This window comes from Meira miltonrushii (assembly GCF_003144205.1).
Source record: "Meira miltonrushii strain MCA 3882 unplaced genomic scaffold FA14scaffold_2, whole genome shotgun sequence".
NCBI lineage: Eukaryota > Fungi > Basidiomycota > Exobasidiomycetes > Exobasidiales > Brachybasidiaceae > Meira > Meira miltonrushii.
In genome coordinates, this window is record NW_020289944.1 from 852,382 (window position 1) to 879,106 (window position 26,725).

At 44.0% G+C, this 26,725-nt stretch overlaps 15 protein-coding genes across 15 annotated transcripts; 8 read left to right on the forward strand and 7 right to left on the reverse strand.

Annotated features, from left to right (window-relative positions):
• Positions 1 to 12: 12 nt before the first annotated feature.
• On the forward strand, positions 13 to 3,256 carry FA14DRAFT_34800 (uncharacterized protein). The gene has a single exon (XM_025502227.1). It carries the CDS (start codon positions 111 to 113, stop codon positions 3,096 to 3,098), a length of 2,988 nt encoding a protein of 995 aa, XP_025355149.1. The 5' UTR covers positions 13 to 110; the 3' UTR covers positions 3,099 to 3,256.
• FA14DRAFT_122938 (uncharacterized protein) lies at positions 3,227 to 3,977 on the reverse strand (the record flags this gene model as incomplete). The annotated part of the gene is made up of 2 exons (XM_025496545.1): positions 3,227 to 3,363; positions 3,434 to 3,977. The coding sequence occupies 2 exons, from the start codon at positions 3,975 to 3,977 to the stop codon at positions 3,227 to 3,229; spliced, it is 681 nt and encodes a 226-aa protein (XP_025355150.1).
• A 150-nt stretch (positions 3,978 to 4,127) lies between these two features.
• FA14DRAFT_160276 (uncharacterized protein) lies at positions 4,128 to 5,024 on the reverse strand. The gene has a single exon (XM_025498597.1). The coding sequence runs from the start codon at positions 4,988 to 4,990 to the stop codon at positions 4,187 to 4,189; it is 804 nt and encodes a 267-aa protein (XP_025355151.1). The 5' UTR covers positions 4,991 to 5,024; the 3' UTR covers positions 4,128 to 4,186.
• A 147-nt stretch (positions 5,025 to 5,171) lies between these two features.
• FA14DRAFT_144324 (uncharacterized protein) lies at positions 5,172 to 6,072 on the forward strand (the record flags this gene model as incomplete). Its single annotated transcript, XM_025497242.1, has 2 exons — positions 5,172 to 5,512; positions 5,549 to 6,072. The coding sequence occupies exons 1-2, from the start codon at positions 5,224 to 5,226 to the stop codon at positions 6,070 to 6,072; spliced, it is 813 nt and encodes a 270-aa protein (XP_025355152.1). The 5' UTR covers positions 5,172 to 5,223.
• On the reverse strand, positions 6,052 to 7,971 carry FA14DRAFT_160277 (uncharacterized protein). Its single transcript, XM_025498598.1, has one exon. The coding sequence runs from the start codon at positions 7,875 to 7,877 to the stop codon at positions 6,132 to 6,134; it is 1,746 nt and encodes a 581-aa protein (XP_025355153.1). The 5' UTR covers positions 7,878 to 7,971; the 3' UTR covers positions 6,052 to 6,131.
• Positions 7,972 to 8,038: 67 nt separating this feature from the next.
• On the forward strand, positions 8,039 to 9,953 carry FA14DRAFT_160278 (SET domain-containing protein). The gene has a single exon (XM_025498599.1). It carries the CDS (start codon positions 8,289 to 8,291, stop codon positions 9,768 to 9,770), a length of 1,482 nt encoding a protein of 493 aa, XP_025355154.1. The 5' UTR covers positions 8,039 to 8,288; the 3' UTR covers positions 9,771 to 9,953.
• Positions 9,954 to 10,493: 540 nt separating this feature from the next.
• Positions 10,494 to 11,180, forward strand: FA14DRAFT_115567 (CRAL/TRIO domain-containing protein; the record flags this gene model as incomplete). Its single annotated transcript, XM_025496115.1, has 1 exon — positions 10,494 to 11,180. A coding segment is annotated over one exon (687 nt), but the record flags the coding sequence as incomplete, so codon positions are not given.
• A 313-nt stretch (positions 11,181 to 11,493) lies between these two features.
• Positions 11,494 to 12,651, reverse strand: FA14DRAFT_123136 (uncharacterized protein; the record flags this gene model as incomplete). The annotated part of the gene is made up of 2 exons (XM_025496552.1): positions 11,494 to 12,414; positions 12,469 to 12,651. 2 exons carry the CDS (start codon positions 12,649 to 12,651, stop codon positions 11,494 to 11,496), a joined length of 1,104 nt encoding a protein of 367 aa, XP_025355156.1.
• Positions 12,652 to 13,448: 797 nt separating this feature from the next.
• FA14DRAFT_115435 (uncharacterized protein) lies at positions 13,449 to 14,741 on the forward strand (the record flags this gene model as incomplete). The annotated part of the gene is made up of 3 exons (XM_025496107.1): positions 13,449 to 14,076; positions 14,119 to 14,337; positions 14,404 to 14,741. Coding segments are annotated over 3 exons (1,185 nt in total), but the record flags the coding sequence as incomplete, so codon positions are not given.
• A 506-nt stretch (positions 14,742 to 15,247) lies between these two features.
• Positions 15,248 to 18,117, reverse strand: FA14DRAFT_160279 (uncharacterized protein). Its single transcript, XM_025498600.1, has one exon. The coding sequence runs from the start codon at positions 17,859 to 17,861 to the stop codon at positions 15,384 to 15,386; it is 2,478 nt and encodes an 825-aa protein (XP_025355158.1). The 5' UTR covers positions 17,862 to 18,117; the 3' UTR covers positions 15,248 to 15,383.
• Positions 18,118 to 18,196: 79 nt separating this feature from the next.
• On the forward strand, positions 18,197 to 19,480 carry FA14DRAFT_171583 (WD40 repeat-like protein). The gene has a single exon (XM_025500337.1). It carries the CDS (start codon positions 18,286 to 18,288, stop codon positions 19,396 to 19,398), a length of 1,113 nt encoding a protein of 370 aa, XP_025355159.1. The 5' UTR covers positions 18,197 to 18,285; the 3' UTR covers positions 19,399 to 19,480.
• Positions 19,481 to 19,923: 443 nt separating this feature from the next.
• On the forward strand, positions 19,924 to 23,943 carry FA14DRAFT_160280 (uncharacterized protein). The gene has a single exon (XM_025498601.1). The coding sequence runs from the start codon at positions 20,289 to 20,291 to the stop codon at positions 23,580 to 23,582; it is 3,294 nt and encodes a 1,097-aa protein (XP_025355160.1). The 5' UTR covers positions 19,924 to 20,288; the 3' UTR covers positions 23,583 to 23,943.
• Positions 23,663 to 24,422, reverse strand: FA14DRAFT_154294 (uncharacterized protein; the record flags this gene model as incomplete). The annotated part of the gene is made up of 3 exons (XM_025497670.1): positions 23,663 to 23,677; positions 23,705 to 23,981; positions 24,043 to 24,422. The coding sequence occupies 3 exons, from the start codon at positions 24,420 to 24,422 to the stop codon at positions 23,663 to 23,665; spliced, it is 672 nt and encodes a 223-aa protein (XP_025355161.1).
• Positions 24,423 to 24,655: 233 nt separating this feature from the next.
• On the forward strand, positions 24,656 to 25,425 carry FA14DRAFT_160282 (uncharacterized protein). Its single transcript, XM_025498602.1, has 3 exons — positions 24,656 to 24,884; positions 24,968 to 25,133; positions 25,213 to 25,425. Exons 2-3 carry the CDS (start codon positions 25,066 to 25,068, stop codon positions 25,364 to 25,366), a joined length of 222 nt encoding a protein of 73 aa, XP_025355162.1. The 5' UTR covers positions 24,656 to 24,884; positions 24,968 to 25,065; the 3' UTR covers positions 25,367 to 25,425.
• Positions 25,426 to 25,956: 531 nt separating this feature from the next.
• FA14DRAFT_110662 (uncharacterized protein) lies at positions 25,957 to 26,580 on the reverse strand (the record flags this gene model as incomplete). The annotated part of the gene is made up of 1 exon (XM_025495920.1): positions 25,957 to 26,580. A coding segment is annotated over one exon (624 nt), but the record flags the coding sequence as incomplete, so codon positions are not given.
• Positions 26,581 to 26,725: the final 145 nt, after the last annotated feature.

Genomic DNA, 26,725 nt, shown 5'->3' on the forward strand with positions numbered 1-26,725 from the left:
CACGCTAATTAACAGAAATAAGCACACGTTCCTTCCTTCTTCAACAGAAAAGACGTTCAAAACAGATATTCAATCATGACTTGACTATCGATCAGCATTCATCAAATAATATGAAAATCATCAATCCAACAGGATGGCAGATACTTCGACAAGAGAAGCATGGTCAGAAGCCTTCACCGATTATTAGCTTGATCAACACAAGAGGCCATCAATTTCACGTTCATCCGATCAATGCTCGTTTGGTTCGAATTGTGCATTCTTTGCCTAAATCTGAAAATGGAGCACATGGCGAATTGGCCGATGTTCGACTTCGTAATCATGATCGACAAGACGATGATGTTGGGCTAGACGGATTTGTATGGGAGGAAAGAACGCATGCATGGGAAACATCTATAAGTGAAGAAGAGAAGATCGCATACATCAAGCCAACCAAAGAAGCACCATCAAGTGGAGGCGTTGAGATCGAATTGAATTATTCAAGTACAATCACATTGACATGGTATTGGGAAGATAAAGTGGGAGAAGTACAACAGAAGCACACGCTCTTACAAGACTTTAAGACTGCTTACCAATATGACGCACGCACTAAAAGGGTATATCATACCGTTTGTCGAGATCAATCTTACATGCCATTATCTGAACATCAACTTCCCGCAAACGAGAACCATGTCCCTCAAGAAGGTCGTTATGAGTTCATTTATGGTCTTGGTGAAGTGAAAGGTCCGATGATGAAAGATGGTAAAAGATACATAATGGAAGCAAGGGATAGTCTTGGAGCAGATCCACAAGATACCGATCCTTTGTACAAGATATGCCCTTATTATCTGCATTACAATCGAAATTCAGATCTTTGGTTCGGGCTGTATTACAATACTCTTGTTCCAAGCATTTTTGATTTTTCCGGTGAACATGATTTTGCTACCGGTCAATTTCGTTCATTTTCAGCAGAAAGAGGTCCGTTGGATTATTATATGCTACTAGGAGATGATGGCACACTTGATCGCAAAGCTGATGCAAGACCCAGCGTTGCAAATATTGTCTCACAGCTTGCCACTTTGGTAACACCAGCATCTTTTGGACCGGCAGGTCGAAGAAGTGACTTCAACTCATCTATGAAAGGATGGCAAACCAGTCCGACCCTACCGCCTCACAATCAATTTGGCTATTTGGCCTCAAGCTTAACGCTTTCTGAACGTCAAGATGCTCAAACTGCAGTAGTGGAATATGTCGAACAAGCCAGAAAGGAAGGATTTCCGATTGATTCGATGCATCTTTCATCGGGCTACTGTGTTGATTCAAAGACAGGAGAAAGGAATTATTTTTATTGGGATAAAACAAAATACCCAGATCCTGCAAAAATGGGAAATTTATTAGAACAAGAATTATCGTGCAAAGTGATCATCAATGTCAAGCCTTGGCTATTGGAATCTCATCCATACTATGAAGATGCTGCACAGAAAGGGATTTTTATTCGTGCCGCGAAAGATGCACGTCCGATCGAAGCTGGCAAATCACCACAAGATGAAGATAGATACGGATCATTTGAATCGGTTCCTTCGAGAACGTTGCACTGGGCACGCGGGATGGGTGATACAGGAAAAGGGTCTTACATTGACTTTTCAAGCAAAGCAGGAAGCGAAGAATGGAAAAGATTGATGAAAATTGGTGTGCTAGATAACAACATCACCGGCTTCTGGATCGACAATAATGAATTTTCCTCTGTGATTGATGATCAGGTGGAATTTCAAGGAGATTTGAACTTGTGGTCATTGCCTAAAGGAGACATTTCAGATACGAAAGCGTCGGAAAGAGCGACTGACATTCAACGTGAAGTGGCATCAAGAATGGGCTGGGGATCTCGAATGGTAGAATCAGGAGCAGTTGGTCCTGCAACGCAAACGATGGGAATGGCAAGGGCTACGTTTGATGGTCTGTTGCAATCTTCTTCTCCGTCTAGTGAAAGACCTGTGATTGTAACTCGATCTGCCGTTCCGGGCATTCAAGCATTTGCACATTCTACATGGTCAGGAGACAATAGTACGACTTGGCTCAGTCTGAAATGGAGTACAAAGCTTAGCATGTCAGTCGGATTAAGCTTTGGATTGGGCCTTTATGGTCATGATATCGGCGGATTTGCTGGTCCTCATAGCCCAAGCGCCGAATTATTGATCCGTTGGTGTCAACAATCGATGTGGATGACACGGTTCACAATTCACTCATGGAAAGCGATTTCTACAACTCCATGGATGTACAAGCATATCTGTGACGGAGAAGAACAAAAGACGGTCAAGGATGTATTGCGTGATATTATTTTACTACGATACAGACTCTTGCCTACTCTCTATTCCCTTTACGTTACTCAGTATCATCGTCACGGCTGGCCAGTCGTTCGACCTTTGCTATGGCATCACTCGAAACATTTCGAATGCCTCACGCAGGACGAACAATTCTTGGTTGGCTCGCATATCTTCGTCGCTCCAGTATGCACACACGGAGATAGATCCACCTCTTTCTTCCTTCCCCATCTCGTGGACGGTGAACAAGTCTCAAGCGATATCTGCTGGTTCGACTTCCACACAGATCAGGTGTACAGACCGCAAAAGGAGGGCAACACCATCACTTTGAAAGCACCACTTTCACGATTACCTACTTTGATTCGTGAAGGAGGAATGTACGTTTTAGGACCGACATTAACGCGAAATATGCCAACGCCTGCATCGAAAAAGAAGGAATATGATGTTTATATTTTCCCATGTCCAGCCGATGTCGAACAAGAAAGGCAATCCTCTACTCGTTCAAAAGGCTCATTTACACTGATTGAAGATGATGGTATAACGAATGCTGCAACATTCCGAGGTCACTTTACAGAAATGGAATTATTCTTTGAGGTTGCTGAAGATTCAAAGGATACGGTATACGTCGGCATAAACATTATTCGTGCTGACTATTCGGGTGAATGGAAGATCAATTTTAAACTTCCAAAGATGGACGGACGACAATTGATCTTTGAAGAGGAAGATCAAAAGGTCAAAACAAGTAATACTCAAATCACAGACCATAAAGGTGGTAGCATCTACGTAAAGATTACTGAACCTTGACGACGTTGACGCTCATCAGTCTCACCCGTAGGTCTCGATTACCTCTCTCACTGTACATCTACACATTAAGTCACTTCATCAGCGTGCCATGAAATGAGCATGTATTTTTCCCCTGTCTTTTCAGAACATCAAGCTTGGAATGCATAACCACCTTCTCTGTCTTTAACTTTTAAGAGCAATTCGGTGATCAAGCCTTGTCCTTCGACTTCTAAGCCGGCGTGAATCTTTTGTCCTGCTTTAACGGACCCGACACCTTTTGGTGTTCCTGTTAGAAAGAGAAAGAGAAAAGAATGAAGGTCAGATTGGCAAATCAAGTCAGTATACTCTATACTCACCTGTCAAGAGAAGGTCACCCTCTTCCACAGTCATGATGGAAGATACATGCTGCAACAACCTCGAAACGGGAAAGATCATATCTTTTGAATTACCGTCTTGACGCATTTGATCGTCAGTTTTGAGCCAAAGACGAACGTTTTGTGGATCAGGAATTTGAGAACGTTCGATAAATGTGGAAACGGGGCAAAAAGTATCGAAACCTTTTACGGCAGACCAAGGTAAACCTTGCTTTTTGACTTGTTCTTGTAGATTACGTGCTGTAAGATCGATTGCTAATGCATATCCACCGATATGTTTATGTGCATCTTCTGGTTTGATATCCCTACCACGCTTTCCGATAACCACACCAAGTTCAACTTCAAAATGACAATCTATTCCTTTTGGGATTTCTACTGTTCCTCCGTTGTCAAGGTAAGAAGATGTTGGTTTCAAGAAAAAGAATGGTTCTTTTGGGATTGCATTGTTTAGCTCTTTTGCATGGTCGGCATAGTTGCGTCCGATTGCCACGATCTTGCGACCGGTTGTACGGAAAGTGGAAGCCATCTTTTCTGGGGTGATGAGGGTATGAGGAAGGATATGCTCTTGTCACTTTGCTGGATCGGGATATGCGGGTAAAAGGGCGTACGTACGGCAGGTACATTACAGTAGTCTACTGATGCCGAATTGCAAATCGACGCGGGGGCACATTTTACAAGGAAGGCTAAATTTTCGTATTTGACATGGCTATAATACAATTGAGATTGGCATATACACTATGCAAAGAAATCATCATCTGCCAGATTGTTGGCATTTGGATCGACCTTTTCATCATCATCCTTCTTTTGCTTCTTGCGTGGTGCAGCTGCGAGAGAAGCGGCCTTTTGTCTCTTTGGAACGCTGCTTCCTTCCTCCTTTGATCGATTCTCCAGTTCAACTTCAGGCTCTTGACTCAATTCTCCCTTCTCCATCGCTTCTACAATTTGTTGCTTTACCTTTCTCATACTATGACGTGATTTCTTGCTCTCTTCATCTTCTTTCTCGTCCTCTTCTGCTAATGGTGATGGGCCTTGACTTGGGTATAGAGCAACGTACTTTTGTGACATGGGAAAGTGTAATACGTAGTTGAGCAGCACTCTTGCTTCTTTCAAATCAGCTTGAAGGTCCTCTTTATCTTTGTCTTCATCCAACTGCTTCTTCAGCTTTCCAATCCTTCTAGTCAACTTTTGACGCTCAAAGAAGCGTACTTTGTGATAGCGAGTCGAATTCTTGCGTTCCTTTTGTGAGAATTCTCTTCTGTTCAATTCATCTTCCAATGCTGTCAATCTACGTTCTGCATCCGTACGTGCAGAAGCCAAAATCTTTTCTTTTGCTAATAATCTCTTTGTTTGTCGTATTGCAGCTTTGATCTTGTTTACTCCACTACCTGCAGTTGTGTCTTTCTCTGCTTCTGCATCTTCTTGTGCTTCATTTCGTTTTACCTTTTTTCTTGGCTTGCGTTTGGATGGTTCTGATCCATCTCCGTTCCGATGATCATTTCGAGATTTGTATGACGTTCGCGAGGATGAATCGCGTGGCATTTTGACAATGATGAAGAAGAAGTCAAGAATGCTTGCTTGTATGCAGGAAGATCATTTCTGTTCAAAAATTCCAAAAGTCTCATCCAAATTTTTATTTTGTTTACCCGAAATCCGTCTTTTAGCATACACGCGTAGAATTAGACTCAAAATGTAGTAGTGTGAACACCACCAGACAACGAGAGACAATCAACTCTGTGGAGATTGTCCGAAACGATCATCACCTACCTCCAAAAATGGCTATAAGGGCAGCTTTGATATTCAACAATCATGGTAAACCAAGGCTGACAAGATTTTATTCTCAGCTGCCTACATCGCGACAGCAAGCATTATTGCAAAAGACGTTTGCACTTGTTCATAAACGTACAACAAGTGCTTCATCTTCTTCTTCGGGGAGAGAAGCATGTAATTTCTTGGATGCTCCAGAGTTGAGACCTTTATTACCCCCTCCTGCAACAAGAATAGAGAATGAATTGACTAGGGATGTAGGCAAGTATGAAGACGATATCGATATTCGGACTTCAAGTCTGAATAAGGGAAAAGGAAGGCTGAACGACACAGCAAAGCCGACAAGAAGGCAAGATGATCAATTACGAGTGATCTATCGACATTACGCAACGCTTTATTTCGTATTTATCGTTGACGAAAGTGAGAGTGAACTCGGTATATTGGACTTGATCCAAGTATTCGTAGAAGCATTAGACAGATCGTTTGAAAACGTATGTGAGCTAGACCTAATCTTTCATTTTGATGAAGTACATGGAATATTGGACGAAATCATTCAAGGTGGTTTGGTTCTAGAAACCAATATAAGTGAAATCGCTCAAAATGCAGAATTAGCAAATAAAGCAAGAAAAGCTTCGGCTTCAACCAATTCTATAACCGGTTCAGCGGGTGTGATTCCAGGCATGGGGGGAAATGCGGGTGTCAATGCATCTGCTTGGACACCACCTGCAGGATTGGGAGGAATGCCATGGGGCGGAGCAGCTGCTCAAGTTGGAGGCTGGGCTCGTGATTGGGGAGCGAGATTAGGCTCCGGAAACACAATGACAGGCGGTTCTACTTATGGAAGAATACATCATTGACAAGGATAGAATACAACATTTGTAAAATACATTCATGTCAAATAATTAGTAATTGCACATCATACATGCAAATCAACAAATTCTTTAAAAACAACATCATCTATCTTTGCGATCGACTGCAAACACTCATAGGAAGTTGCTGCATAATGTTGACGAAAGAATCCCACGATACTGTTAATCACTTCGTCCAACCTTGCAGAATGCGGACCTTTCATGTAATGATTACGGCAGTTGAACCAGCACTGTGCACAAATCAGGATGCATTTCCCACACCAGTCTTCAACGTAAGGGCAATCACTGCTTGCCTGTAGGATGCTCAGGACCGCTTCTGCTGACACAATCTCTCTGTGTAGATTGACCAAAGACACTTTACCGTTTCCATTTAATTTCTTCTCTCTTGCCCGCTGTAACTTGTCCTGAATGCCGCTCAATTGATGCATCAAAAACTCCAGCGTCACATCAAGGTAACGCACAATTCCAGTACCAAGATTGTCACTTTGAGCTGCTTGTTTGAGTATCTCAATCGAAGCATCAATCACATCGACATCTTCATACTCGTCCCCTTCCGCTCTGTTCTGAGCCTGTTCATCTTCTCCAATTTCAAAGAGAGTCGTTGTAGACGGAGCAAAGGCCCAAACCCGAAGTACACCATTCTCGACAAGTAGACTGAATTGCTCAAATCTTGCTCGTCCTCCATCTGAAACCACATGTGCTGGGGAAGGATCGTCGTTGATAACGAGATCTTCCGTCGTAATCCTCATTAATTTCACAAATGCTTCTGCCGTACTTTGCAATAGCGCTCCGGAGATCTGGACAGAGATGAATGTGAAATTTATTTCGAAGATAGATCGAATTAAATCTGCCAAACCTGTGCGTAATAATAACGACTCGACCTTAAGTCTCCTACTTGGGTCTTTGTATCCAGCCAAAAGCGTTGTACTTAAGATTTGCGTTCCTGCCAGACGATACCTTGGTGAAGGATCTTCGAGTAGTTGGAAAAGAGGCGGCAGGATTTCCGCCGAGTATCGATCCCAAGTATCTCCATCTTGTAATGGTGCTGCTTCGATGCTCTTGCAGCAAGCAAACAAGACAGACTCTGCACCTATTCCCATATGCCTTGATTGCAAAGGTGTTGATCCGTCTTTGGTAATTAACATATCTTGACCGAGACATTTCATCTGCGCAGAACGCTTTGGATCACCACCTTTCCAGACAATTTCATCTTCTCTTGGTCCGGAGCCTGCCGTGTGCATCTTGGACTTTTGCTTTGCTCTTCCACTGCTTTCATTGATACTGGCAGACGGAGTGGTGCTAAAGAGAGGCCGTATGTACGACTGGAGTATCGTATCAACTACATCAAGAGGCAGCGTATCGTTCGATTCAGAGAATATGGGGAGACGTAGAATGCGACTTGCGATTTCACCATTTTCGGGAGATGTGAATAGGTATCTCTCACTCGAAGTCCAAACGTTGATCGAGAAAGGCTGTGCGATCGCCTTGCGGTAGGAGATGAATTTGGATACAGTGATAGCGATCAAAGCTCGTAGCTGTATCGAAAAGTGATCTATTGGAATCCCTTCCATCAATTGCTTGAGAGACTGAAGCTGCTTTGGCACTTCTACCTGTACCCAATCGGTCACCACTTTAGCATTTTGTACCACTCGATCTTTTGCAGATATGCCTGTATTGTTTGCCAGTTGATCTTCATCTTCTACTGCTCTCCATCTACTAGGCGTAGACAGCAAAAGAGTTGGTGTGAGTTGCATGCATATTTGCCGTATTGCTTTCTCTTTGTCATTCTCCATTCCTTCTTGGAAGAAAGGAAGAAAGTGAAATGAATTGTTGGCGTCAAACTGATTCAAATATCAAAATTGGTCAATGCGTCCGGGCAATGCAACTTCGCGTCTTTTTATTTTTGTGTGACTTTAGAGTTAGGCTTGCGTATGATTCATTTCCTTTTCTTCTCCCCTTCATTGTCCTATGGCCACGTCAAAAGAGAGACGGAGACAATTGTCCCGCACAACAAGTATTCAAATGTGATATCCCGTGGCTGAACGGACACTCTTGAAGGGGGTAATCACACCTCGGCCCGCTACAAAACACATTTTTATGCGAAGAATGAAATTGCGTACAGCTCATAATTCAAGCTGAGTCAATCTTTGAGCGCATTCTTATTTTTCTTTCCTTCCTTTGTACCACCAAGAGAGTCCTTCACGATGTCTTCTCGTTTCGTGATCGATCTGACGCTGGACAGCAGTGATAACGAAGATGCAGGTGAGGCATCCAGTACGATTCCAAACACTCCTTCTTTGGTACGCTCGCCAACTGAGTCACCAAGAAAGATCAAAATTGCAATGACTGCGCAAAAGTTGACTGCATGCGAAGAAGAGCTTGCATCTCAAACAGAGCGAATTGCAAGTATGGAACTGACCAAAGAAAGTAAAAGCCCCGAGAGAAGCAAACTTGATCTGTCTTCGCCTGAAGTTTTGGCACTTTCACCCTTTCGAAACGTAAAAAGATTGCCGGATATTATCTACGCGGAGCAGAAAATTGGATTGAATAAGGCCACTCATCGCGTGATTATGGAAGCAGACATCCAGTACAATTCACCTGGATCGCCAGACATTTTGATCGAAAATGAAGTTGACAAACAATGGGCACCTCCCTACAACTTCATTTATATCAATGACTATCTTCTGGATACAAACATGAGACCGGACCACACGCAAAAGAATGATTACCTCACGGTCAAAAAAGGTTGCAGTTGCAGGGATGGCTTTTGTGATGCGAAAACATGTGACTGTCGCAAAATTCACTCGAAGCTTGCGCCGGATTACTATCAAAATTTTCCTCAAGATCAATTTGCATACAAATCAGACGGTCTATTGCACAAAGAGATATTGGAACAAGAGGATACGCCGATTTGGGAATGCAACAAGGACTGTACCTGCGCTGGCGATTGTGAAAACTATGTTGTCAGTAAGAAAAGAAAAGTCGGTCTCACAATCTTCAAACACGCAAAGAAAGGATGGTGCGTCAAATTGGCAGAAGATGTCAAAGCGGGTCAATTCATTGAGACATATACTGGAGAATTGATCACTGCGGCAGATGCGAACAAACGCAATCTGGTGTACTCAAAGCTGAACAATACCTACGTCATGGACCTCACACCTTTTCATGTCAAGTGGCACGTTCATGCTATGCCATATTTGCGAAAGACCGGTCAAACCAAAGATCAGTACGTGGAAAAGAAGCTCCGAGAGAGAAATTTCAAAGGTACGATAGAGGAAAGACTCAATGAACGATCAAATATTCTGGATGAATTGGTTGAAGAAGAAGAGAAAAAGTGCGAAGATGACAAATTGTTGTCGATCGATGGTACGCTGTTTGGCAATGTTACTCGATACTTGGCCCATTCTTGCGAGCCCAATTTGGTTCGCCACATGGTATACACGTACGAACGTGACATTCGTCGTCCACTTGTGGCCTACTTTGCCAGTAAAGATATCAAAGCAGGTGAAGAGATCACAATGCATTATGAGGGATTGTCCGATCATAACTTTGAAGGACCACATTCGGCACAAATGTCTGAATTTGTTGAAAGATTGGAGAACATGAAGTGTTACTGTGGTACGCCATCATGCTCCCAACTCGTGTTTGGTGGAAGGCGTGAACAAGCAGCAAAAACTCGCATGTGATCAATAGAATTGTAGAAGAAGTAGATTGTAAATAACACCCGCATTGTACAAAATTTCATGTTTTTCCCATTTTGTACTTTGTTCACTGTTTTGTCTTCATTCTCCCATCACTGATCGCAGCAGACCGACTTATGACAACAGAATCCTACAAATTAGCAGCTGGTGCAGATCTTCTTATTTTTGGGGATGATTTACATCTGCTTCATGATCCTAAATTCATTTCATTGTTTTGTCGGTGCCTGATCTCGCCTCGGCGGCTTTTCGGCTTGATGGATCATAAAATTGGGCTTTAGTCCGCGGCGCTAAAGTGTCAGTCAGAATGACACGAGTTTTAATCGCGCCATTATTACAAGACAAGCAGCCCGATAGATACATTAGACACAGTGCATTAGAAACACACTCCCTTTCCGCAAAGCAAGTTTCTCTTCTCCTAACCTCCAACAAACAGTAATCTTTGGTAATACAGCCTTGATCGCCATGTCACGATTCTTCAAAAGATCAACAGATACTGATGTGCTACCGAACCAGCTTGAAGCAAAAACATTGAATGATGATGGATCAGCGTTCGAACCTGCAATTTCACACGATATCATCACAATGCCTTCAGCATCTTGCAAGGTACCCGAAGCACCAACATTTACCGAATCACAGACAAAGGTTATGGCAAATCTGAAAGAACATTTGCTAAAAGAACATGAGGGTCTGGAACAGATAGATAAAGAATACGTCCCTTGGGAAAGAAGATGGATCGAAGATCCTTCTACAGTTCGAAGATATGCAAAGGCTGTCAATTGGGATGAAACACAGGCAAAGAAGAGAGTAATTGATACCCTACATTGGCGTCGTGATTTCAAGCCGGATCTGATCGTTCCAGATGAAGTGAAAGGGGAAGGCGAGACGGGAAAACACATTATAAGCGGATTTGATAATGCAGGAAGACCATGCCTATACCTAAGGCCTGGAAGGGAGAACACAAAAGCAAATCCACAACAAATTAGATTTTTGGTATTCGATCTAGAACGTGCAAGTGACTTTTGTCCACCGAATCAAGACAAGATTTGTTGGGTTATCGATTACCATCGTGCAACCAATGCAACACAACCAAGTTTCTCAACCCAGTTAAAGGTATTGAACATTCTACAAAATCATTATCCTGAAAGATTGGGTTCGGCAATCGTGGTGAACGTGCCTTGGTTCTTGTCTACCTTCTTCACTGCAATTTCACCTTTCTTAGACCCGATTACTCGTGAAAAAGTTCAAATGTTACGTACGCCGGAAAAAGTGAAAGATTTCATTCCTGTGGATATGCTCGATTATGAATTCGGAGGATCTTGGAGATATGAATTCGAATTTGAAAGGTATTGGAATCAAGTCTTAGACTTTTGCGGAATCGCTCAAGACGGAACGAGGAAGCATGAGACAAAGGCAAGGTCGTCTCAAACAGCTGCCGAAACGAATGGTGAAAAGAAGGAGGAGGAACCCAAAGAGGAGAACGGACATGTGACAAGTGGAGAGCCTGAAACACATGCCGAAGATGCTCATGTCCAAGAAGCAGACAAGCCTGCCACATCCGACTAACGTTGCCTTTCCACTCCCGATCTCAAGCCCACATAGAGTTATACCATGTCACTACATTTCTATAGACGATTACATTTATCATGCGTTGGGAAATCTATGATGTTCTCATTAAAAATACAATGCCAGAGTAACTTCTATATGGCAATCATGAGACTGCAATCTCTTGTTTGACGGCATGATCGCTGCTGTCTTTGGACCAGTCGACGGGTGCTTCACGAAGTGTTAATGCGAGATCACGCTTTCTGGCCTCTGCATTGCTCATGTCTGCACCTTCTAAATCGTAATCCTGTCCGATCTGTGTACCATGACGTTCTGTACTGCCGTAGCTATCACCACTTTCTCCGTCTCCCCATCTACTCTTCTCTCGAGGAGCACCCGAAAGAATCCGCTTGACGATATATGAAACCCAATCATCCCAACTAGGCTGTAAAGATGAATACGTTTGATAAGTTGGACCTGCAAAAGGTGAATCTCTATATGCATGAGAAGCAACGTTGATCAAGATATCAGCGGTCAGTCCTTTGATGAGCTGATGCGTGGATCGGAATCTATGCAATCGATAAGGTTTATTTTGAATCCATGGGACTTCGCTGTATGAACGGAATTCCATTTGAGGTGGTCTATGTGTGTCTACACGATCTGGCTCCATTAAATGCATGAGCGGTTCTCCATATTCGATCGGCTGTCCTTCGACAATTTTGCTGATCTGTCTAGGTTCAGTACTGTTCAAGACTGCTCTCAATGGATAGCTCCAAATAGCAGATACTTCATCAGGCGAAGGGTGTAAACTGTTGAGTGTTTTGGTTGTTGTCTTAGGCGGAAGCCAAAATACGACTGGATGAACGATCAAAGCAGTTTTGCTCAAGAATGGTCGCATTACACATAGTGGGATGATCTCACCATTCTTCATTGTTTCCTCAGGAAGAAGGATCTCTTCACAAGTTTCTCGAAATGCAGTTTCCATCACACTACGATCTGTTCTATCCACTTTTCCTCCTGGCAAACTACCTTGACCTGGATGTGATGAAAGATGCAAAGCACGAGTAGTGCAAATGACATGCAATTCCTGTTCGTATTCATCGTATGCGTTTGTTTGCTTTTCATTTTTGCTTAATCGGACAGGAATTTCGTGATTTGAATTTGGTATTGATGGCGCTTGATATAAAATCACTGCAACTGCTGCTTGTGCTTTGACCGAAACTCCTTTAGGTAGAGCGGGGGCAGTAGGCAAAGCAGACAATCGCTCAATTGCCTTTTTGATGATAGGCGAAGCGCCTTCTAGGTTTGAAGGATGAATTGTCATACTGGATCGATGATGTGGTAAGAAAAGTAGATAGAGTATGCATTGCAAAACCTTATCTCCGTCTTGAGAAGATGCTTCTTCCCTTGTTCGTGTCAAGAAGAATGAAACCTTACGCGTACCCCCCGCGTACCAGCCTTTGTGTTCTAGTCAAATTCATCAGGGACCACGCGACTAAAAATAAGCATTCTTCTCTCCACCATCTGATCCTGGTATGGCAATCGTGCTCAAGTCTAATTCAATAGGTGACGATGGAAGATGAGGGAGCTCCGGAAGCATCAAGACAGCTTCCTGCTACTTCAAGCATAAGCCAAGCAGTGGAAATGAAAGACGCAGAGATCACAGAGACCAATGATCATCATTATGTAGAAGCAGGTCCTTCTCAAGCACAGCGTGCTTATATCGCACATGCCGCTCCACATCTTTTAAACGGAATGCAGTCAATTTCTCCTTCTCCTTCATCAAGTGATCTTGATATTACCTCTTTACGAGCTTCTCCTGCTTCCAATGGTAAAATGAGCGGTTTCAGTAGTGCAGCATCAGATGGTTCACCTTCACAATCTTTACGACCAAGCCCTTCCCCTTCTGAAGAGGATCGTGATCGAAGTAAATCCAGAGACACAGCCCAATCTCCCATGCATGCGAGCGAATCGGAGAGACAAAGGAGTCATCATTCCGTACCCAAGAAGTATCGAGGACCGCAACCAATGATTGGCGATGCAGAACACATTTCACCTCTTCCTATCCTAGCGCCAATTGCAGGCGTTAATGACATGTACAATATGGTCAATTATCCTCTCAATCGGAACGGATGGCGATATGTGGCTGCAGGACCAGCATCAGAGTCCCTTCCTCAATCGGTATACAAGACACTGGAGACCGAACCGCATGGAATTCATTGGAGTTGGGCAGATCGAAGCGCATTCACTCACTTATCACAAGACGCTTGCACAGCTTCTGCGAGTAATGGATTTCGCTGCTTAAGGGCAAATGTACCAGTACGTGAAGGCTCCTGGTACGTAGAAGTACAGATCCTTGAACCTGACGGACCACCTTCAAACGCAAAAGATGGCAATCATATACGGCTAGGATGGGGAAGGCGTGAAGCACCTTTGAATGCACCTGTAGGCTCGAATGGATACAGCTACGGACTGAGAGATACGACTGGCGAAAAGGTTTACTTGGCTCGAACATATCGATATGGCACGCCATTTCAGCCTGGAGATGTAGTTGGAATGTGGATTTCGCTACCTCCATCAAGACAGGCTGATCCTAATGATCCATTAGATTCCGCTAGGATTGAGAGAAAGAGAATCCCAATTCGCTACAAAGGCAGATTATATTTCGAACAATTGGAACTCGCGGTACCTAAGGAGATGGATCGATTGATGGATCGTAGTCGACGTGGGGAAAAGCTACAAGCACCTCGTGGAGCACCACTGAATGAGACCATGATCAATGTCAACTCAGGCTTGCTGTCTGATCCAAAAGCCAAAGAGGAAGGCGTCAAGAGGAAAGGAGGTGTCCCTCCGCCAGGCTCTGGGCCCGTAAAGGACCCATCAGCAAATCTCCGACAATTGCCTACGTTGGGAGCAGAGTCTTTGATTGGCTTTTTCGTCAATGGAGAGCCACAGGGAGTAGCCTTTCAGAATCTGCTCGACTACCGTCCTTTACGAAGGCAGAGAGCTGGTCAGCAGAACAGTACGTTAAAATCGAAAGTGACTACGACGAGAGGTTTGGGTGCGGGCGATGAAGATGAAGAGGAAAAGGCTATCACAACGTCATCGACAGCTGCGTCAATTTTGAAATCTAGAGAGAATCATTTTGACGATGGTGCATTAGGCTATTTCCCAATCATCAGCTTATATGGTAACGCAAGAGCGAGAATCGTAAGCAAGCGGGATGAAATGCGCTTTCCTCCGCCAGAAAACGTTCGACAGGTCTTGGAGGAAGCAGACAAACGGAAAGATCGCTTCTTCATTGATCAAGCAAATGCAACGCAAGACAATGTTCCATGTCGAGCGCTGGAAGAACGTTATGAAGAATTCCTTCAGGAGATGTGGCAACATGATCTAGCAGATGAGGCAAAAGCACAAGCTGAAGCGCGCAAGAGAGAACTCGAAGATAGCTCAGATGAGGATGAGGATGATACGACAATTCAATCTAGCGCCAAACATACGTCCAAGCGATCACGTAAGAAGGGATATTCGAGCAACAAAAGGACAGCAGCCACTACCCATCCCAGCACGCGGGCTCATACACCTGCAGCTGATTCACGTATTGCATCCTCTTCTCCTCCAATCCGCTCTGACATAAAGTTGGAAGAAGAAGATGAAAATAACGTGGGAGATGGGATGAAGGAAAATCCTGGATCGCACATCGATGAAACGTCTGCGAAACAATCTCCTGCATCATCTGACTATGCTGTAAAGATGGAATGGGACTCTCACCAGACTGAAGAGGGAACAAATTCTGGCATTCAATCGCCAGATCGATTGGGAGATATGGAGGTAGACGAGAAAACATAATGCACTTAATTCTCTGTCAAATCTGTAATACTTGATGTACATTAGCACTTGTTGTAAAAACATGCAATTCTTATACCATGACAAACTCGCATCACACTCTGTTGGAGGATAGTAGGTCCAAAAAGAGATTCTTTGCAAAACTGTATCGAGAAAGTCATAAATAAAATACATGAACACATTTATCGTTCTTCAAAGCACCAATTCGTTCTACGCGATGAACAATCCATCATCACCGTCGCCATCGCCATCATCACCACCTGAGCCACGCTTGCCAACAGTAAATACACCTTGAACAGGCAAGTTTGATAACATCAATTTACCCAAACCGCTATTCCAAATCTTTGCTTTTGATTTACCATCAACACCGGCAAGTGCGCCTTCGCCTGTGATGATCTTCCAGCTAAAGCTTTGGAAATCAGCTCTTCTTCCAGGTAAAAGTGTGAATGGAACATCTTTCAATTCCGATCGCAATAATTTACGTTCTCCTTTTGGATCTTCTGGATCGATATATGTTTCAGCTGGTGCCCACTTGTGAGGTACAACACGGCCAAACGCATGTTCAGGTAATGGGTCAGGCAAAGGATCAGGGATGGGTGTATCGTCATCGCCTTCGCTATCATCATCATCTCCGTGCTTTTTGTCACGCTTGCTAAATTTCTCTGGTTTCTTGTGATCACCGTCCTTGTCATCTCCATGTTTCATACTTGGAGGTTTACCGTTGTAGATCAAAACATCAGGCCAAAGATCGGTAATTTGTACATCCACTGTAGCCAATTGACCTGGCATGTTCATAACACCCATAATCGTTCCACTACATGTAAATTTGTCTTCACCGAATGGATGTGGTGAGATCTTCAAGTCGGCAATTGTGACATTTTGAATCAAATCTGTCACGGGCGAACCAGGGAAACTAATTGGTACGGACATCGTGCGTAGGAAACGATCCAACCAAACCGGCAAATCGTCCGATCCGCCACCTGGCATTGGAAGCATTTCACCTTCTTTTAAATTGTTCTCTTTTGGAGCTGCAAAGGGCGATCCACCACGAACAATGAGTGTGTTAGGATCTCCACGCAAGAATCGACTCAAAAAGTCACCAAGGGCTTTTCCAGCAGCATCCTCTTTAGGAGGTGGAGAAGGCTTCTTGTCGCCTTCTGCTTTCATTGGTGTTTGTGAGCGACGGCTGAACGATGGTGGTTGCGGAGGTGGGATTACGCGACCGTGCAATTTCAACGGAATCTTCTTTTGTCCGTCAATGTCAAAAGGCTCAGTAGCGACTGCTGCCAACAACACGAAATCGTCATCGCTACTTTCAAGAATAGATGAAGCATTTGTCGAAGGTTTGACGGGCAAGTATGCTCCAAAGGGCAGGCTGTACGGTACGTGACCCTTGAGTAATTTACCCAATGGGTTTGTAGCCTCAGCGTATGCATCAAGACCTAAGGCACGTTCAGGATAAGGAGATCCAGGCCCTCCAAGTTCGGCAAAGTCATACCTTGTCAAGTTCAAGAATTCATCCGTGTTTGTATCATTTCCGTCAAACTTTGGCACTTCTTGTGCCAATCGCTTCCATGTTTCTCCTGCGTTCATATTAATCCAGCCAGGAATTCCCCACCATGAAGAGCTGGTCACTTGTCCACGAGCCCAATCCTTGAAGTTCAATCCGCGCACACGAGCTTTTGTCACTTTGATGTCGACGTATGCGGTCTTGTTTTCCAATGTGTATTGTGCAAATTCAAGAAGGGCAGGTCCAGAAGGCTTTACTACGATTGTAACATCGATTGGTGTATCAGCGACAGGTGCTGACAGACCTGTGCTCTTACCGCCTTTGCCTACCTGTGGCACAGGAATGAGCAGTGGATCAATCTTAAATGTGACAAGATCAGCTGGCGTAGGCGGGAGAATTTCCTTCTCGCTGATAGATGCTTGGTGCTTTTTCTTCTTCTTTTTGTCATCATCTGGGATCAAATTGACCCGATCAACATCTCTGTTGACGCTCCAGTCTGGGCTACGCAAGGCAAGAGTGTCGACATCAACTTGGACACCCGCCACTTTATTTACTGCCCATTCGACGATATCACGATCTTTGCGTTTCCACCAGCTGACATCCTTTCTTTCACCAAGCCATTCATTCAAAGCGACATCAGCATCAATTCCAATTCTGCCTTGAATGTTGATCGTTAATCCATTATCTGCCAAATCCACCACGCGCACGTTGTCTGGTCCGTCTATACTGAACGAATTGGCCATAATACGTTGTTGAGTGGCTTCATCAGGATTGCGTAGTGTCACAAATAACAAATGGAAGAGGACAATGAGGAAGAGCACCAAAACGAATAAGAAAGAGCCTGCAAGAGCAGACAAAACGATGAATGCAGTCGGATGCTCTGAACGGTAACGAAGCACTCTAGCTTTTATTCCGGTCGAATTCTGAGCGTCCTCATCATTAGATGCACTTCCAGCCCCATCTTGTTGACGCTGCTTTCCACGATCGATGTGTTTCTTTCGCATTGTGTTAACGTATTCTTTTGACTGCGCCCACCATTGTGCGGGATATTGCGTCCAAGTTTGACCGTTTTGGGTATTTGATTGACTTTCTTCGCCGCCCAACAAGGGAGCCGATTCGCCTCTTCCATCTTCCAATTCATCCAAACTTTCACGATATTGCGATTGAGGGGCGGACATTGTCGAAAAGATTCTTATCCGGTCCCTTTGTACAAGAGATCACCAGATATGGATGACAAGAGGAGGATTCAGGAGAAGGGAATATCCATAAAGTGATATGCGGGCTTGGGATTATGGCAGAGCTTGCACATGAGGGGTTTGAACGATATGTCTCAATATGGGGCAGTAAAGCAGTGTAATTTGTCTCCACTTGCAGGCATTTAAGTACAGGCGGTGCAGTGCATAAGCTTAACGAGTTTACTGCACCACGCCAAACGGCAAAGCCTTGTAAATGAAGAAAAGCCCAAATGCGAATAGAAAGCAGAACGGCTTATATAATTCTGTCAAATTATATTCAATAAACGCGTGTGTGGTTTTGGAAGATGAAGGATATCCAGCACAATGTTGCACTCTTCACCTTTCATCACAACGAAGCATCACCACAATGTCGCTGTTTGGTGGCTCCAATCCTGTGAGCACGTTTGGAAGGCCAGCTCAACCGGCTGCTACACCAGCAGAACAAGACATCGAAGTTACACAACCGCCTACGGATGGCATTTCTGCTTTAAGCTTTTCGCACGTTGCTGATTTCTTAGCAGCCAGTTGTTGGGACAACAATGTACGCATCTATGGAGTTGAACAAAATGGATCAACACAAGCAAAAGCAATGTATGCTCATGAAGGACCTGTGCTGGATGTAACATGGAGTAGAGATGGAACAAAGATCATATCGGCCGGAGCTGATAAAGCTGCAAGAATGTTTGATGTTTCTACAGGACAATCCTCACAAGTAGCAGCACATGATGCTCCCATCAAAAACCTACGCTTCGTTGATCAACAAGGCGGTATTCTAGTAACAGGAAGTTGGGATAAAACAGTGAAATACTGGGATTTACGATCTCCCAATCCAATTGCTGTTGCCCAATTGGCCGAACGTTGTTATTCTATGGATGCAGTTTGGCCTTATGTGGTGGTGGGAACTGCAGAACGCAAGATTCAAGTGTTTGATATGTCACAAAATCCAACAAATGCTATTATCAATATGGAAAGTCCATTGAAATGGCAAACGCGCGTGGTCAGTTGCATTCAACGTGCTGATCAACCTGGCTTGCCTCCCGTTCAACCTGGTTTCGCTGTAGGAAGTGTAGAAGGAAGAGTTGCGTTCCAATACATTAAGGAAGAACACAAGGGAAGTAACTTCTCATTCAAATGCCATCGTAAGGACCCTGGTCCGGGTCAATCACGAGAACCTCATCAAGTGTTCAGTGTGAACGATATCCGATTCCACCCTATTCAAGGAACCTTTTCTACATGTGGAAGTGATGGTACGATTAATTTCTGGGACAAAGATAGCAAGACTCGTCTTAAATCGTTTGAGAATAAGGGTGGTCCGATCTCAGCGTCTGCCTTTAACAGTACAGGTTCCATCTTTGCATACAGTGTTAGCTATGATTGGCATAAAGGTTACTCCTACGCCAATCCCCCTAATACGCCTAACAAGATTTATTTGCACGCTACAAAAGATGATGAGGTGAAAAGGAGACCCAAGAAGCCGTAAAAGATGGAAGAGGTAACCAAAAGGGAGGATATGTACAATAGTAAAATTGTTATGACATTGATGAAATAATATTGGTGTACTTTCTTGTGTTACTTTATATTGCCCAACTCACAGCCAAATCACTGAGTAGCGCTGCGTGTGTCACATTATCTCAACCATCACTTGCCTTTCTTTTTAGATTATCCTTTCCACACTTTGCCGATAGAAGAGACAGACATCGTGATCGATGCATGTTTGAGACATAGTTATGCAAAAGTGCCGTTCAAGTAGAATGCAAGATTATCCGAAGCTCGATCGAATGTACTGAAATAGATGCGAGTGTATGTCAATAGAATCGCTTACAAAAAGTTTCCCGCCGGCCCTCTCTAGCAACAAAGAGGGTTAATTTTAGCAGCAAAAATAGTTAGCCGTTCGAACGATAGATTAAACTGCAGTATTGCCTCGTTCCTTAGCGTGTTTTAAGTTATACAACAGATGTCATTGTGCTGTTACGGCCTCTTTAATGTTCTCGGTCGCTACCTTAATGTGCCTTAAACTTACGGTGCGCCCCGCGAAAATCCCCTTTTTTAACTTTGGGTGTATTGTGGGCACACATTATTAATTCCGAATTCCTTCCCTTTGATTCATACTTTCTCATTCTTTACATCCAATCAGTCATCGTCATATCGGCAACCATCACAGCATTCAGACACACCTTTCAGACATTTCACCACACAAAGACGAGATAGAATTGAATGGATCACAAATCAACACGCCACCACTTCTTGTAATCTCAATAAGGCAATCGAGGTTGATTGTTGACAACAAGTAAAGGTGGCTTGCAAACAACTGCTATTCACACAGAGATGACATACCCTGGACAACCAAGCGGGATGGTGTCATCAGATACGATGGATGGACTGGATCCTGAACTTTACTTGAATGATGACACTCCTGCTCCCTTGGAAAATCTATTCACTCTTCCATTCGCCCTTCATTTGAAGCCGTTGCCCCACCAATCCTTTTTGGCCGAACAAGATTCATCAAATGCATCTTCCGATCAAGATGACAATGGTGAAGACTCAGACGCTTCTTCGGCCAATAGCAATTATAAAGCAGGAATGCATAGACTAAGACAACATACGAGTCATGTTCCTCCGCATTCACTCAAGATGATTTCTATGCTTTTAGAGCGAACAGGATGTTTGGACGCCGTTCCTGTTTGGGGTCAATTGATCGAAATGCTAGACGGAGCAGATGAAGATCCCCATTTCGCCAATTTGAGAGCATTCTTTGATGCTCGATTTGACACAAACGGAAGAATCAAAGACGAATCGAGTGGATTGCAACGATCAATATCCGGACGAAAGAGAGGCAGCTTTACACGCAGTCAAAATACTGGCATATCACCTCCCAAGTATGACTACGATATACGAAGACCGAGTGTGGCTTCCAGTTCAGGTGCTGCAAATCTGTTCAACCTTAAACGAAGAAAGAGCAGCAAGGTGGTCGGACAGGAGGAGTATGAAGAAGGAAGCTTGGGAGACCCAACAGGCACCTCCTTTAAACCTCGTCAACCAGAAATCATTGTTGTCGGAAAGGAAGGAGTAGAAAGTCGTGCTGTACGCTTCAAAGTACGCTTGGATCTTCATTCTATCGGACTAGCTCCTCCTCCACCCCGACCACCAATTATGACAAGAGGCTCAGCTCGATCCACGATAAGCAAGCGTCTGACCGCATCACCCCCACAAAAATATACGTCAGAGTTTTTAGGCGTACATAGGGTTCTCTCCAATACGTCATCCAATCATTCGCATTCGGACAGCCTCTCTCTTCATCCAATTGGTAGCCCGGACAGCTTTCGATCACACGCATTGTCTGAGGATAGCGACGAGAACCATCAGAATCGATCAGGATTTCTGCCCCAAAATGGCTCTCCCGCTCCATCTTCTCGAGCAAAAGATAAGAAGAGTTCAAGAACATTCACAAATAGTAGTGCCGCATTGACATCCGTTACTTCTGAGTTTGGCACAAGCCCAGAGTCCGCAGATGCTAGAGCCAAGGCTTCTGGCAATGCTACTAAGGTTGGAAGCTTTTCCAAAAATGGTGAAGCCGTCAGGAGGCCATCAATGATTAAGAAGCTAATGGATTTCAAAGGCCTTCGATCAGGCTCCACGAGAAGCAATCGTTCCGCCAGCAATATGAGTAGCCAAAGTACGGATGAAATTATCCCTCAGCAAGATACCACTGCAAAATTGGTGTTGAATACAAGTACCGGTACACAACCACCACCAACAGTTGCTTCACCTACGTCAGACGCTCCTGCACAAGGATCTTCTGGCTTTTCATTCAATCATCTTGACAGACGCCGATCGCAAACTGTTCAATCAGATATGTCGAATGAAGAAGCGATCGATATGATCGATGATGAAGGCAGTATTGCCTCGTCTAATCATTTTGGCTCATTGTCTAAGCGAAGGGCTTCCTCTTCCGCAAACGCTAACTCTTTACTAGGCTTTAAGCCTGCGCCAGGTATGAGGCCAGTACAAGAGGGTACAGTATTTTCTACTAACCCAGTTCAAAGTGATGAAGATGACGTCGTTTTGTCTTCGTCTGAAGCCACAGGGGATGTGTGGAAAAGAGGCGAAGGAAACGATTTCTTGAATTTGTGGCGTAAAGCAGCAAATACATCTTTGACTTTGCGTCAAACGCTTCGACCGACGATGACAAGTCCTGCACGTACGCCAAAAGGTTCTGCTTCTGCTGGTATTTCGCCTTTTCCAAATGCTCAAACTCCACCTGATTCGATCGAGCTAGAAGACCAAGAGCGAATTGAAGCTCTTTTGGCACCTTTCCGCAATAGCGAAGCGGGATCTTGGTGGTTGTCTGGTTCCGTGGACCCATTGCCGATCAGTATTGCGTGTGCGCTTTCTGAAGGATTGGGATGGAATGGAATTATGGATTTGTGTTACGGTAAAGGAAGTAGAAGTGAACGCTCTGGATCTTATCAACCATTAGGACGAGCAGCAGAGTTGGACAAAAAGCAAGAAGCAGATAAAAGTCGAGTACAGAACTGGGCACAAGCAGTAGCAGGAAATCCTACAGAGACCAATGACGCAAAAGTGACTACGCAAGGCTCGCCAACCAATGAAGAAATTGTTGCAAGAGAGAAGTTGGCATCATTGGCTTTGACCACGGAAGCAAGCTCAGATGCTGTTGGCCCTTCAGAAAGTGCTTCAGTGAAAGGCAAAAAAGATCAGAGCAACAATTTGACAAAGATTGGTAATTGGCTTAAGAAAAAGTCTGGACTGGAAGAAGAAAATCCAGAAGAAACAAACTCAGATCAAGAAGTCAAATTGAAAACTCCTTTTGCTGATTCAGACACACGAAGCTGGCAAGATTGGGCAGAATTGTTACGTAGCATTTCAAGATGGCTGGTGGAATATGAAACCACGCGTGTACGAAATGGAATGGCAGGCGAATATGGTCATGATATACTACAAGGCAAAGTGGGCTCACATGTTGATTCAGGATTTGTAGATTCCAATTTCGATATGGGAAAGACAAAGTACGTCAGCCGAGCAACATACCAAGTACCTCGCTGTGTAATCAAAGATGCCTTAAACAAACAAAATGGTTTCAGGAGAAGGCATGGAATTCCTGAAGGTTTGCCGATTGGACCGGACGGCACAGAAATTGGTGAATATCGTTGGTCCAGAAGTCGACTTTCTGGCAATCATTTTGCCACAGCAACCACTTTAGCGGCTAATTCCCTCTTTCATTGTTTGGAGCAAATTGCAACTTCTGATTGGACTCATGCATCAGCATGGGAATTGGATTATATGGAAATGTGTGTTTTCCGTAGCCCAATCGTGGGTCGAAGGTTCCCTGCTCCGGGCAGTAAAATCGTTTCGAGTAGTCAAACATTTCATCCTGACGAACAAGACGAAGATGCTCGCAAACGTGCAATGCCATGCCCTTATCCATCGGCTGACGGTGTTTGGAGTTCTACCGTTTGGCGTAATTGGTTGAGCCAAGTACAAAATGGTAATATCATCGTTCCTGCTGTTTCATGGCAAGCCTGGTGGACTTTGATTGCCGTTTTGAACGGTGGGGATGGCTCAGATCGAGCATTGGATGTCCAAATGAAAGCAGAATCGGAGCCCTTTTCTGCTTTGGACGATCTTGAAGCGGTGTATTTGTAGTGAAACTCTAGATAAAGTCATTTTCCTTTCTTCTCTCCTTGTTTGTGTACATTCATATACCTTGCCTTTCTTTTCAGTTTTCATCGTAGATACCTCTGTTCAATGGATCAATTTGCACTTACACCAATCTTGCCTTGCTCTACCGTTCCAACTTTATTCCTGCTAGCATTCAAGATGCTTAAGAATACTTGCCAAGCGATTCCGATTGCTCCTGTGAATGGAACACGATAACGTAAAGGCATGAAACGAAAGTTGATTGTTTGAACCAAAGGCCAAACTTGCCAATTAGCCAATAAAGCAGACATGTACATCTCATCGAACTTTTGACCAACGCCTTGGACTGAACGACCTTCCATGAAACCCATCGCTCCAACGAAGCAGACTAGACCAAAAGGGGCACTGATAGAGGGTGTATGAGTTAGTGTACGAGAAAAGACCAGACAATCTATGAGATACTCACAAGGCAATTTGATCAACTGCCACACGTTTTCCCAAAGCTGTTAAACTGACTTTACCGGCTACTGCTCCTACTGAAGATCGTAGTGGGAATCGATGTTCGATCCATTTATTCCATTCGGCCAAAAGAGGTGCCATACCCACACCAAAGGCGAAGAATCTACTTGTTCTAGCGAAGTCCCATTGACTTTGTGTTCCTTCTAATTTTTGAGTGACGTCCTCTTTTGATGGTATTTGTTTGGCTGGCTTGCCATTATACTTCTCCAATGTTTGTGCTAACGTATCAGCCAATGCTCCCAAGGTTCCATTAGCAATCGCTAGCGTTAGCCATGGTCTTCGCTCGAATGATCGGGCATAAAATGCACCGAATCGTCTATGAGCCATGATGAAGTTGATAGCTATGAAAGTACATGTCCAACACTCATATCCGAGCGTTATCTTCTCCACCATTCACCTTCAAACAGTGCGGCGCGGGCGGGAATGTTACGCTAAAGAACAAGCGGACCTTTACTCTTAGCGCCTCTTAACGCCAATCACATCTCAGCCTCTTACACGTGAATTTTAATTGGATTTTTTGTCTTACAGCCAAAAGAGTATTCTTCTCATCCTTTCCTATCTGACTATATACACATATCGCAATCATGGCGTCTTCGTTTGTCCGTATCGCAAGGACGTCTCTGAATACACAACGGACCACATTCGGTCAAAGAGCTCTGTTCTCTTCATCGACAAATTCGCAATGGAGAGCAACTTCTATACTACAACAAGAAGCAATAGCAGAAACCAGTTCAAGAGGTTCGGAAGCTGTCACAGGAAACATTCTCAGAGCTTCAAAGCGAGGAAGAAGTGAGTTCCAATACGATGCTTTAGGTAAAGTCTCGAAACTTACACATAATTTCTTTTATTCAATCCTTTCTTTTTTTTTTCAGCCCCGATCGAAAAGCCGGAAGATTTTATTACAGCTATCGCAAAGCCCAGAAGAGGAGATTTGAAAACCATCTTGACCGCTTTAGGTGAAGAAGGTACGATGGACAGCTTGCTGGGATTAAATGGCTTCAAGCTTAAGGAAGCCGGTGTTCCAGTCAAAGAGAGGCGGTGAGTGCAGCTACGGTGTACAACTTAATTCTCCTTTCGACCTTTACTGATGATGATTCTCTCTCTCTCTCGTGTACAGGTATTTCCTTTGGTGCTTAGAACGTTTCAAACAAGGTCAACATCCCTCAGAAGTTGCATACGACATCAAACCAAAGAAAACGATTCGCGGTTGGGGTCCTCGTGTCCAGAACGGGATCAGAGTCAGAGGGATGAAGCGACCTGGAGAGAAGTGAAAAGGTTTGCTATCAACCAATGTATGTATCAGTATTTGTCAATTTATTCCTTCGCTCTCTTTCAAGCTAGAAAGCTGTCTTCTTGCAATGCCGGGTATTGAGCGTATCTTTCATTCGACTGCTCGTAATACGTGCTGAAGTGACAAAAGGTGCACCATTCTTTCCTCAGCGTATTGCACATAGCTTCGTTACACTTTACAGACTAGAACATTGAGCATTTTTAATTTCACCGGGGGTGCGACTATAATTACAAATGATGGGAAATAGGTATCGGGACGGGTAAACTATGAAAACACTTGCTCAGCTAACGAGTATATGAGCTACTTCTTATGAAGTAAGAGCGAGCAGAAGGTGGAAAAAGCATTTATAATACAAAGTGAAGTTGAGGTGACCGTATGCCCAAGGATGCCAATGATAAATTCGAGGTATCATGCCAATTTCTCGTTCAAGGCCTTTTCCGAAAGAATAGATGCATTCGAACGGGAATTGCCCATCTCGACAATCGTTGAAGAAGATGATGATGAAGTAGAATATTTCCTACCATCTTTTATGCTCGAAAGTGAAGGTTCGAGATACAATCCTACTGCTTGACGAATGAGGGATGTATAATAAGCGCGAATGACGATCAAGAAATGAATACGGACGGCAATATAAGCTAAACAAGCAAACAAGCCGATCGGTACCAGAACCGAAAGGAAGATGTCATCGCAACTTTCATTTTCCAGCATATCGTCAAATAGCATATCCCACCAATACACATGACCAGAAGAATTTCCATTGCTGCCATCGGATACTGAAGCACGTTTCCAAAATGCTGAAGCGCTTCGAGAGATAAAATTTGCCGCTGGAAGAACTGTGTTTGCTGAATCAGAAAGGGTAACGGAAGCTTTTGTCGTGCTTGAATCAAATGAAGAAGATGAATCTGTAACGCGCATATAGTTCAAGAGTGAATGCAACTCTCCTGACGAAATTTGTTCGCACAACATTGCCCTAACTTCCGGGTAAGTGACGATAACGCACAGCGACATGACCGAAAGCGTGAATAAGAAAAGGTCGATAAACGAAGAGACGAAGAACAACCTTGTTGCAAGCAAGTTGGACTTCACAACACCATATACGCCGAACACACAAGCAAGTGCACTGATGATTGAATAGATACGCATGATCGTGGTCAGAATACGTGCAGCTTCCCAGCTTTTTCGTTCTTCGTCTTGATCTTTGAGTTGTGCACGCCAAATTGCCGCTTCTTCGGGTGTTGCTCTCTCTTCTCCCATTGGACGTTTAGGTAGCATGTTAAACCAAAGTGTAGGTTTCACCATTGCAATCATATCTTCGCTCGACATCGCTGCTGCTGCTGCT

Bases quoted from the DNA above. Each gene is read 5' to 3' on its own strand.
- FA14DRAFT_34800 (XM_025502227.1), top strand. From the start codon at position 111: ATGAAAATCATCAATCCAACAGGATGGCAGATACTTCGACAAGAGAAG.
- FA14DRAFT_160276 (XM_025498597.1), bottom strand. From the start codon at position 4,990: ATGCCACGCGATTCATCCTCGCGAACGTCATACAAATCTCGAAATGAT.
- FA14DRAFT_160277 (XM_025498598.1), bottom strand. From the start codon at position 7,877: ATGGAGAATGACAAAGAGAAAGCAATACGGCAAATATGCATGCAACTC.
- FA14DRAFT_160278 (XM_025498599.1), top strand. From the start codon at position 8,289: ATGTCTTCTCGTTTCGTGATCGATCTGACGCTGGACAGCAGTGATAAC.
- FA14DRAFT_160279 (XM_025498600.1), bottom strand. From the start codon at position 17,861: ATGTCCGCCCCTCAATCGCAATATCGTGAAAGTTTGGATGAATTGGAA.
- FA14DRAFT_171583 (XM_025500337.1), top strand. From the start codon at position 18,286: ATGTCGCTGTTTGGTGGCTCCAATCCTGTGAGCACGTTTGGAAGGCCA.
- FA14DRAFT_160280 (XM_025498601.1), top strand. From the start codon at position 20,289: ATGGATGGACTGGATCCTGAACTTTACTTGAATGATGACACTCCTGCT.
- FA14DRAFT_160282 (XM_025498602.1), top strand. From the start codon at position 25,066: ATGGACAGCTTGCTGGGATTAAATGGCTTCAAGCTTAAGGAAGCCGGT. The intron at 25,134-25,212 runs GTGAGTGCAGCT...TCTCGTGTACAG, and splicing joins GTTCCAGTCAAAGAGAGGCG to GTATTTCCTTTGGTGCTTAG.